The sequence below is a fragment of the Microtus pennsylvanicus genome, chromosome 3 (genome assembly GCF_037038515.1).
Source record: "Microtus pennsylvanicus isolate mMicPen1 chromosome 3, mMicPen1.hap1, whole genome shotgun sequence".
NCBI classification, from domain to species: Eukaryota; Metazoa; Chordata; class Mammalia; order Rodentia; family Cricetidae; genus Microtus; species Microtus pennsylvanicus.
The window spans coordinates 92,819,678-92,830,241 of NC_134581.1; the positions used below are offsets into that span (position 1 = coordinate 92,819,678).

General features: G+C 48.7%; 1 protein-coding gene across 1 annotated transcript; it reads right to left on the reverse strand.

Moving 5' to 3' along the window:
• Positions 1-5,885: 5,885 nt before the first annotated feature.
• Spata19 (spermatogenesis associated 19) lies at positions 5,886-10,330 on the reverse strand. The gene is made up of 7 exons (XM_075967958.1): positions 10,253-10,330; positions 10,029-10,085; positions 9,435-9,527; positions 9,216-9,307; positions 7,056-7,133; positions 6,623-6,687; positions 5,886-5,996 (listed from the first exon to the last, which is right to left on the reverse strand). The coding sequence occupies exons 1-6, from the start codon at positions 10,328-10,330 to the stop codon at positions 6,624-6,626; spliced, it is 462 nt and encodes a 153-aa protein (XP_075824073.1). The 3' UTR covers positions 5,886-5,996; position 6,623.
• Between the last annotated feature and the right edge of the window lie 234 nt (positions 10,331-10,564).

The following is a 10,564-nucleotide window of genomic DNA, read 5'->3' on the forward strand; positions in this document are numbered from 1 at the left end:
GTTGCCTGCTTCTTTTCCTTGTGACCAACCTGCCCCATTTTTATCCACTGCTGTCTTAGAGTTTCTATTGCTGTAAAGAGACACCATGACCACAGCAACTCTTACAAGGCCATACCTTCGAACAGTAATACACCCTAAGAGCCTGTGGGGGCCATTTTCATTCAGACCAGACCAGCTAGTTTGGTTAGCTTCTTCCTTTGGTGAAGGTCCAGGCAAAACCCCACCTAACTCAAACATCCCAAGACACCCACTGTGTCTTCACCTCGAGCTGAGGGCCCCTTCAGCATACGGTACAGTTCGTGAAAGCAGCATTTGTCTTACATCCCTCTTGCCACAGTCCTCCACAACAATTTCCCCCGGAGATGCAGAAATTGCAGATAATGTTAGCAAACCCTTGCAGTCTCCCAGGCTCAGCTCAGTTCTGTGTGAGACACCAATGGCTCAGATTGGACCCCGGTTTCTGTCTCTTTCTAGAATCAACAAGGTACATTAGGAAGTGACACCCACTTAGATGACAGGAACAGGCCAACAGGCTACATCCCCACGTGGAGGCCAGCTCCCTGCCCACCTGCCCAGGCCACCTCCTTACCCTATCCCCGCCCCAGAAGATCCATGACCCGCAAAACAGTTATTAGCGCTTTCGGCTCCATTTAACCACACAAATGGCTTGGTCACAGCTGACTAGTCCCAAATTTGCCCTTGATTTTCTTTTAATTCGCCGTGGCTCAGTCCCCCTGTAATACAGGTAGAGGAGGGATATTTGTTCCCAAACTCCCCTCCTGGGGTTAATCATGCACAGAACAAAACTCCATTTGAGCCACTAAATGATTTCATTTCCACCCCGGGTTGGAAGGCGCTGTGTCTATAATACTAATGTGGCTCCCTCGTTCCGTATACTGCAGATGTCTGTGTGTGAGAGACATCCCAGCCAGAGCTTCGGAGCACAGATGGGGGCCTCTCTTTTCCTAGGCTTATCTCCTCACACTTGGACACCTGTCTTAGGGAGTCATTTCAACATCCACCTGCAGGGTCTGTACCCAGTCCCCTGTAACAGGTTCTTCCATCAGCCAGACCTACTCCCTTCCTCATTCCAGACACTCGGAGTCAGGGCCGGTTCCCCGAACATCGTCCGGGCCTCGGGAGTAGCACCGGAGCACCTTCCAGGCCTCGGGAGTGGCACCCGAACATCGTCCAGGCCTCGGGAGTGGCACTCGAACATCCTCAGGCCTCGGGAGTGACACTCGAACATCCTCAGGCCTCGGGAGTGGCACCCATACCTAGCAGACCTCTCCTTCAATGTCAGGGACTGAGAACGCCTCCGTCCTCTGTCTAAACAGTTCCTCCCTCCGGTGACAACAAGCTTTTCCTTCCTAGAAGAGAAACCCACCCAACCCCTGCTCCACCGTGCACGCACTGTTAGCTTATTTTCACACCATATTTCAGAACCAGCGTGCACGGCAGCCTCTCTGCCCCTCGGAGCTCTCTGGGATAGACTATCCACCGGGCATCCCATATTCGCACAGTATCGAATATAAGTGCTCAGAGCATTTTATTTGAATGAATTGCCTCGATACCATTTTATGTGTGTGAATGTAAACTGTTTCCATAACTAAATAAAGATATTTAAAGCTATCTCATCTCAAAGCTTCCCAAACAGTGCTAAAAATCTACTCCAAGCCCTGCTAGGGGTCTTAGAAAAAAAACCAGGTCACCTTCAGGAAATGTCGTTTGTGTGGAAATGTTGCCATCTAGTGGTTGTGAGGAAAATGGTCTCTCACCCAGGAAAGGACCGTAGGTTAGCACAACTCTCCCCAGAGCGCTATGCTCTCCCCTGGATGTGCTGAGCCCTTGCCTAACAGCACCCCTCCTAAGTGCAACACATTCCACCTAACTCGTGTGTGCATCCCTGCTCGCCCTGTGTCTGTACCACTGGAATGGACTCAACATCAGGGTCCATTGAACTGGCCACCCAGCCTGGCTGCTCTCCTTGACTCCTCCAGACTCTTCTCTCACTGAACATGGTTCAAGCACCAGGTCTGCCTCAATCCACTGTTTTCTCCCCCACTCCACTCCCTGTCCCTGCCCAAGGGGCACAGGAAGTACCTTCCTGTCCACTGCAATGTCTGCCACAGACTTCTCCACATGCAAAATCACCCTCTGCCCCCATGTTTACCCACTGTGACAAACATCTAAGACTAACAACTTAAAAGGAGAGAGTATTTCTTTAGGCACACCTTTAACAGGCTTCAGATCCTGCGTATGCGGCTCCACCATCTCTGGGTCAGGAGGCTGAGCATGGAGTCCAGGATGGTGGGAAACACACACACACACACACACACACACACACACAACTTTATGATGGACAGGAGGAAGGAAGGGAGGGACCATTGTGGGAAGACTCCTGGACAGTATCTGTCCCTCCTTCTGAGCTCCATCTCCTACTTCCCACTAGCCCACAATGCAGCACCAGTCTCCGAGGAAACTGTATCAGCTTGCATGGCCACCACGGCTGTTTTTGGAGGTGAGATCTTCCCGGGCTCTGCGGCCAGCTCCAGCCTGAGTAGCCCTCAGCTCCTCCCTCCCTCCCTTCCCATACCCATGTCTCCACCACCACCAATCCAGCACACTGCCCTCCTGCCCCTGACTAGGCAACTCCTATTGGCTCTTCCTCTCCCTGTCCCTCCCCCCCCCTGCCAGCTCAAGTTCTTTGGATAAAGCCATTGTGGCAACAGGGGGTGTTAGAACTTGGTCTTGCAAATGAACTAAAAGTCAACAACTGGGCTCAGTGGCACAGGCCCATAATCTTAGCATTTGAGAGGTATAGGCCTAAAGACCAAGAATGGGGAATTCAAGGTCATTCTTGGCCACATAGTGAATATGAAGCAAGTCTGGATTACATGGGACCTTGCTTTAAAATGAAAAATTAAAAGACAAAGACAAAGAAGAGGAGGAGAAGGAAAGGGAGAAAGGAAAAAGACAGACAGAGAGAGATAAAGAGAAAGAAAAAAGAGACAGAAAGAGAAAGAAAAAGAAAGAAAGAGAGAGAGAGAGAGAGAGAGAGAAAGAAAGAAAGAAAGAAAGAAAGAAAGAAAGAAAGAAAGAAAGAAAGAAAGAAAGAAAGAAAGGCCTCATCTCAGATTCCCCACTAACGTGCAGGTTGAATGGACAAACTTGTCCAGAGCCTCCTTGGAACCAGAGATGAAGCAGGAAAACCTCCCCTGTAGCAGACTGTCTGGAGGTGGAATAGGATTGATCCTGACCACATTCAGTCCGAGGACCCTTCACGCCATGTCCTTCCATCCACACTGTGTCCAGATCTTTCCCCGTGAAGAACAAAGCCAAACTTCTTTACCCTTCCAAGAGAGGGAGAGGGTGACATTGTTTGGCCCACAATGTTGTCTTTTTCTCCACAGAAGCTTGCCTTCATGGCAATAATTTCTCTAGAATCAAGCCAGGTGAGGAGATGAGGAATGACCAACTCCACACACACACCCTCCAGACTTCCAGTCTTTAGACAGACAATGGAAGAACCAAGAAGCCGTTGAGAAGGTCATAGCCCAGGGAACAGGCCCAGTGAATACGAGGCCTCATCACAGGGCTGCCTGGACGTCCCTCCTCACACACATCACAGGAGTTTCCTGCGTGGCGACAGAGAGGGCAGCTGAAAGACTGTAGTCCTCAGGTTCTGTCTGCGAAGGAGTAGCTAAGAAAACCCTCAGAAGAGATAACATACGCAGGCTACCCCTGGCCAGCTAAGCAGAAAGCCTGGCACTAAAGACCTGCTTTCTTCAGTCCCTTGGCCTAATCCATCATGTCTGCCTTCCATTAAACAATTTCAAGACATGCAACTAATAAAAGCCATAGATTCTGGAGGAACACAGCAGCTATCGGAATCAGACTTGTGTGAAGCAGGTGTGTGCAAATAATCAGGCCAGGAATTTAAAACAACGTCCATAAATACACCAAGGGCTCTATGGGAACACATGGGCATGTAGAAACAGATGGGTAATATAAACAGAAAGATGGAAACACTAAGGAAAAGTCTAAGGGAAAGGTCCAGAAGAAAATACAACACAGAAGTGACAATGTTAGCAAAGCATCCATGAGTCTCAAGAAATAACAGCAGGGGCTGGGAAGGGTGCTCTGCTCTAAGAGCTGACTCTGTAAGCATGAGGAACTGAGTCCCCAGCACCTCTATAGACAACGAGATGTGGTGGCTTATACTCCTAGTGCAGGGGAAGTGGAGACAGGAAGATCCTGCACACACACACACACCAATGAATAGATAACATTATACAGGCCAAATGTGTAACTCAGTGGCACTTTGTATACTCAGTATGCATGAGGCCATGGGTTCAGCTCCCATCACCAATGAAAAGCAAGAAATAGCAACAGAAAACAAACAAAGAACCATATAGAAGCTGGGGTCAGAATGTCCAAGAGCTACGTGTCAGTCACCAAACATTTCTGTAGTGCGTGTGTAATGGGATGATCAAGGGCACAGGAAAAAAGGCCACAGAAGTATTTGGAGTGGTAACAGGTAAGACCATCCCAAAACTCAGAACAGGCACCCAACAACAAATCCAGAGATCGCAAAGAATTCCAAGCACAGGGGAAAAAGAAAGGTCCTTGCCTATTCATACCATCTTCAAAGATTCAAAGTCCGGGATACAGGAACCAGTCAACATAGAGGTCTGTCAGCAAAGGAAGGGGTAGAGAAGATGTGGTAAATATGCCCAATGGGAGTTTATTCAGGCAGAAAGAACATAATTATGTCACTTGCAAGAAAATGGTTGCAACGGGCTATTACCATATTAAGCAGATTAATTCTGTCTCAGAAAGACAGACATTGCATATTTTCCTCTCCTTTCTGAATTCTAGATTTTATATAGATACATGAATGTGCATATAACACAAAAAATAGAAGTAAAATTGTCTAAAAGACTGAAAGGGACTCACAGAAGTGAAGAGGGGAGAGAAAAGGAAATGGGATAATGTGCTCAAAATGCCTTAAAACTTGTGTGGAAAAGGCCTTACAAAACTCAGCACTTAACGCAGTGAATGCAAAAAAATCTTTTAAAAAAAATGTGATGAAAAAGACAGAGTAGAGAAAACTCGCTGTCTATAACAAGCAAGGCTGAGAACTCCGTGCAGAAACCGTGCGAGCGAGAGCAGAATGAAATACTCAAATTCTGAAAGGATGGAAACACCAGCAGCATTCAGGAGCCTGCACAGCCATCCTTCTAAAAGGAAAAATAACGACTTCCTCACACTCAAAAACAGAAGAGAATCTTCAGCTGTCTAGCAGGAAATATTTAAAGTTAGTCTGAGAGAAAAGAAAAGGATGCAGGCCAGAAACTGAGAGCCACATAAAGGAAGATGCAAAAGCAGCAATGAGTGGGCATAAAATACAGGAATCCCCAGAACTCCTGCAGAAAATCCACCTCACTCGCCCAACCCCCGTCCCAGTCCACACAGCATCCCTTCAAAAATGCTGGGATCCCCTGCACTGACTGCAACACATGGCAGTGGAATAGCAGGTAGCTATGTGCCTCCAGCATCAGGCCTGCAAGGCACCTAAAATTGGATGGATGGATGGATGGATGGATGGATGGATGGATGGATGGATGGATGATGGATGGGTGCATGGATTGATGCATGGATGGGTGCATGGATGAATGCACAGATAGATGGATGCACGGATGGATGCATGGATAATTGAGGGAGAGAGGGAGGGAGGAACGGAAGGAGTGAGGGAGGGAAGGAAGGAGAGAAAGAGGAAGGAACGGCAAACCATCCACACCAACATCAGGGCTGGTTGGTAGATAAGATGTCTCTTTATTAACACTTCAGCAAGAAGATTCCAGTGTCATCATGGTGGTAACCAAGGGCTCAACCTCTATAGTCTTTCTGCTCAAGTCTGGTCACTCTTCAGGTCAAACATGAGGTGGACATCTTTGGACACGGGCTGTTAATGAACTTGGGCGGCCTTCAACCTAGAAATCAGAGATGCGCTCAGTGAGCCCTCATGAAAATGTGCAGCCAGTTGAAGCCAGTGTCTGTTCCCCATCTTCACTTACAAGTCCTCTACTTTCTGGACAAAACATGTCCTGTGCAGACTCTGGCATACAGAGAGCACTTAATAAATGCTAACATTGCATTTCCTGATGCTTTTTAAGCATGTAGCTTCCAGCTACGTGTCAATCATGTCGTTCACCCCACCCCCACAGCAGCTACCAGGGCCATCTCTCTTGGATAGGGCACGGTGACCGTTTCAGGCATGCTCCTTGTATTGGAATGGTTCCACCTCCAGCCTTTCACTTTCCAGAACTGAACAACATTCAGTTATGGCCAACTGCATTGTGCAAAGCCCAAGTAGCGGATGTATGGCCAAAAGTCCCTTGCCGGTAGCAGGTTCAAATTCTGTACGCCCTCACTCCTACTGAGACCCTGTATCTCAAAGTAGAGTTAGGACAGCAACATCTACTTGTCCCTGCCCTCACTGCTTCTGAGTGCAGACTCCTCACTCAGGAAAACGAAAAGCTCCCCATGCTAGGTCTCCCTTCCACTACCAAGGCTAGCTGCCCTAGCCACCCAGACCCTTACCTATGGGTCTCCTCACCTTAGCATTCTGAGCAAGACACTTTGAAGCTTTCATCAGATGAGTCACACCTGAGGTGAGATATGCTGCAGAGGGCAGAGGAGAACAGCAAGATGGAAAATAGCCTACCACCAGAACCTACCTAGACCCAATACCTTAACGGCGGCACAAGGCATGGGCCGGGTGGGAAGCACGGTCCTGAGCCATCATCGTGTGTAAATTTCAGAACTGAAGTCCAGGAAGGAAGCCCTCAGCCTGGAGTCATGGCAGGGGGGTACCATGGGAGGTTGAAAAGGCCACCGTAATGTGGACCACAAAGGAAAGAAGCCCTTGGAACTTAATGCCCCCACTCAAGTTAGAGCCACCAGATGATTGGGATGGGCAGCTGACTGACATCATCCCCACCCACGTGTACCCAGGTAGGCACACAAGGCAATTCGTCACGAGAACTTACCTTTGTCTCACTTGATCTATGCGATCCTGAATGACATCTTCTATCACTTCGCTTGGCACTTGGAAGATACGGGTGTGGCTGGAAAACACCATTGCACCATGGGATCCTCAGCTGCTTTTCATAACAGCTGAGTCTAGCAAGGCTACTGGAATCGGGACTACCAGAACAGTAGCAGGGACTCCAGATGCATGAGCCTAAGAACCCACCCCCACTCTTCTGTTTCTTAAATAACAAAGGACCTTCCAGTCACCCAGCCTATGGTTCCAAGGTTACAGGGAAAGAGACGCTGGCCACCAGCAGGGTGATTGAACTGCTGCACTCCCCACTCCAAATTCCTCTCTAGTTTCATTATAGACTCTTAGGATTGGTCCCATGACACTGGTCACTGTTTGCATTCTTTCTCTATGCTGACATTGTCTTTCCTTCTCTAGTCTGCTTCCTGTCTTTTCTCATGCCATTTCCCACTCCTCCCCTCCAGTGGCCCGTAGTGCCCACGAAATACCCATTTCTTTGGCTGTGGTGCCCTTATGGTTGAGGCCCAACTTCTGTCTGGCCTCCCCCTCTGCCCACAGAGAGATGGGGGTATGATTGTGACTGTGGCTCCTACCAGGAGGAACCAGTTGGAGCCCGTAGGAGATAAAGCAGGCAAGGCTAACGGTCCCCAACCTAAGGGGAAGGGGACCCTCCGAAAACAGGAGCCTCGGCACTGGGATGCCCAGGCTACAGGGCTCTCTTTTTCTCCTCAGTTTCCTGTTAATCAGATAATAGTACCCTATCAAAGAGCCCCTCTGAGCTTCCTGAGATGATCTGGCAGCAATGCCTAATAAATGTGCAGCCTGAGTCTCAAGTTGTGCTCTCAGACCTTCCTCCAGGCTTCGCTAACACTAACTTCCACACACCCGACTGTCCGCTTCATGTATACATCCATGGAATGTGGGGCTGTACTTGGCTCTTTTTCCTCCTCCAGACCAGTTAGCAAGCACAGGCTGATGTATGCACACCTACTAAAAGAATGAAAAGCCAGTGCTGCCTCACACAAAGTTATCACCTGACCACCTGCTACCAGAACTATTAAGAAAACCCCAGAATCAGTGCATTCTGGGAAAGAACAGATCGTTCACTTCCAATCTCCACTGAAAATTCAGAGTGGAGAAATAACACGTAGAGAAACAACTGATGCTTCACGCCTGCCTCAGAAATCTTAAACTAATTGTATAGCCAAGAGTAAAGCAATATTAGAAGATGAGGTTGGTCCAAACCAAGGAGAGTAATGTTTGTAACTCCAGAGTCCAATTCAAGCAAGGAGAAGCTGGGATTGAAGTCAGTAATGCTGAGGACCTCAATGCATTTCTAAAGAAAATCTCTTCTCTGGGGGCTCTGAAATCCCAACATTGGTTGTTTCTCCCTAGAGGAGTCAGTGCATATTCAAACACTCTACAATATGTTGTCACTGGCAAAGTAAACTCACGAATACTCGAACCCTGAAGCAAAACTAAGCTTGCTGAGGAACGCAGTTTCCCCAAGAGAAGAGCAAAGTGGACAACATGACCAGAGAGGACAGAGGTCACACATGGACTAGCTCGAGGAAGGATGGATGTGATGATCTGGCCCTGATGGACTCAGGGAACAAAACTGGGATGCCTCCGCAGGAGTGGGGTGACTTCAGCACCCCACCCGCGCCCCACACCTGGAGTTACAGCATCTTCGGGACCAAGTAAGGCTTGTGAGGACACGGGCTGCACCAAGGTGGCAGGAAGGTGACAACGTAGCTTTGTCACAAAGTTCTTGCCTCCGGTGCCCGGAGACCTCCGCACTGCCAGGCTCTCCACACTGCAGTCGCAGAGGAGCGCTTTGGCTTTTGCGTTTTAAGAGCTATTTTCTTTCGGCGCTTTCAAGTGCTGCCACTTCTGAACAATTCAAGAGCAAAAAGAACAAGAATCCGAAACATATTCAGAAGCATTTAGGAAAATGGAGAGCAAGACCAGTTCCCCAGCTGCTGAGGTCATTTAAAAACGTACGAAGGAGCTAAGCCTTCCAGATAGCAAGACTCTTGCCGTAAGTCGCCAAAGCATGACTGAGGAATTTCTCTGCCAGCAGAGGTGGTTTCTCTAGAACTAATGCGCCTGCTCAGGAGGCTGCCCTGCTCCCTGGGTACTGTACCTCCATCTTATAAACTGGATCCTCGTTCTCTCCTCCAGGACTTCCTGATTAGGGTCTGCTAACATATCAGACTTGGAGAGTTGGTGCTTCACCTGGGAAATCAAGATTGAATACGTGTGGTTACCAGTCAGCGTGGACGCCCACAGCTGGGATGTGCCCTTTGCCCAAAATCCCTCACCACACTTTGTCACCCCCTCTTCCCCACAAACTCTCAGTTACCAAATCTCTGGTCACATGTATGTCGTGTCCGTGAGTGGGAGGGATATTGGAAGACATCTTCTCCTTTATGTTCCGAGAAGCCTCCTCTTCTGTCTGGAAGGGGAAGGTGAATAGTTTTCCTCTTGAAGTGCCAGGCTCCATCTGGTCGCTTTCCAGGCCCCCTCTCTTCTTCCTTCCCCTGTGCCCCTCCCATTGCAACACAAACACACACACATACACTCACACACACACACACACACACACACACACACACACACCACTCTCACTCCATTCCTCCCAGCTTCTACACAAAGCTCCTCCATTGCTATTCCCCTCCGAACCTTTGGGGCCTCCCCTAAGCCCTCGGCCCTATTCCAAAGTACTTGGGGGACCACCTTGAGTAGAATTCCATCCTCTAGGATGTTTGATAAGTCGGTGAGTAGTGATGCCAACACAAAACCCCACATCCTCTCAGACATTAGAATGAATTAAAGTCAACTCTAGACACAAACTTGAGTTTCTCAGTATATAGAGAGTGGAGCCCTGGTTCCTGCCCCCTAGTGATAACTGCACTCTAGAATTTGAGGCACTGAGTCATAGAAGAATTCTACTCACTTTCTTCAACCAATGCTGCACGACGGATACAGCTTCACTTTCCACAACTTCAATGTCCTGGAACAAATTGGTTAAGATCATGACCTCAGAAACCCTAGAGACCCACCCGCCACCGCTGCTGCTATCCACTGTGACATGTTGTGGGGTGTCTGTGAAGCACACCAGAACCGCAGTGGAGAGAAGATGGAATATCCCAGTTCCATGTGGCCACCACCACCACTCACCGAGTTTGACTTTGGTGGGAAGGGTAGCCCTACACTTTTCCGGGTAAAGATGTACACAATCCATGTTGTAATGATCATCTTGAGATTTACAGAGGGCCTTCTTAGCTCCCTCCTTCCATTGAAGCTGCCTGAGAACTTCTATGGAATAGGAAGGTAGTCGAAGGGAGCCCCCCCCCCTGATTGGTTGACGAGTGATGATGTGACAATGACCTCTTTCAACTTCCGGGGTCAGAGTCCAGAGGGAAAAGAGGGGTTTGAAGACTTCTTCCTTATGACATCTCAGAAAAGAGGGGACTTAGGAGATGAGAATAA

Bases quoted from the DNA above. Each gene is read 5' to 3' on its own strand.
- Spata19 (XM_075967958.1), bottom strand. From the start codon at position 10,330: ATGATCATTACAACATGGATTGTGTACATCTTTACCCGGAAAAGTGTA. The intron at 10,086-10,252 runs GTGAGTGGTGGT...AATTTGTTCCAG, and splicing joins TCCCACCAAAGTCAAACTCG to GACATTGAAGTTGTGGAAAG. The intron at 7,134-9,215 runs GTACAGTACCCA...GGTGTTTTCCAG, and splicing joins ATCCAGTTTATAAGATGGAG to CCACACCCGTATCTTCCAAG.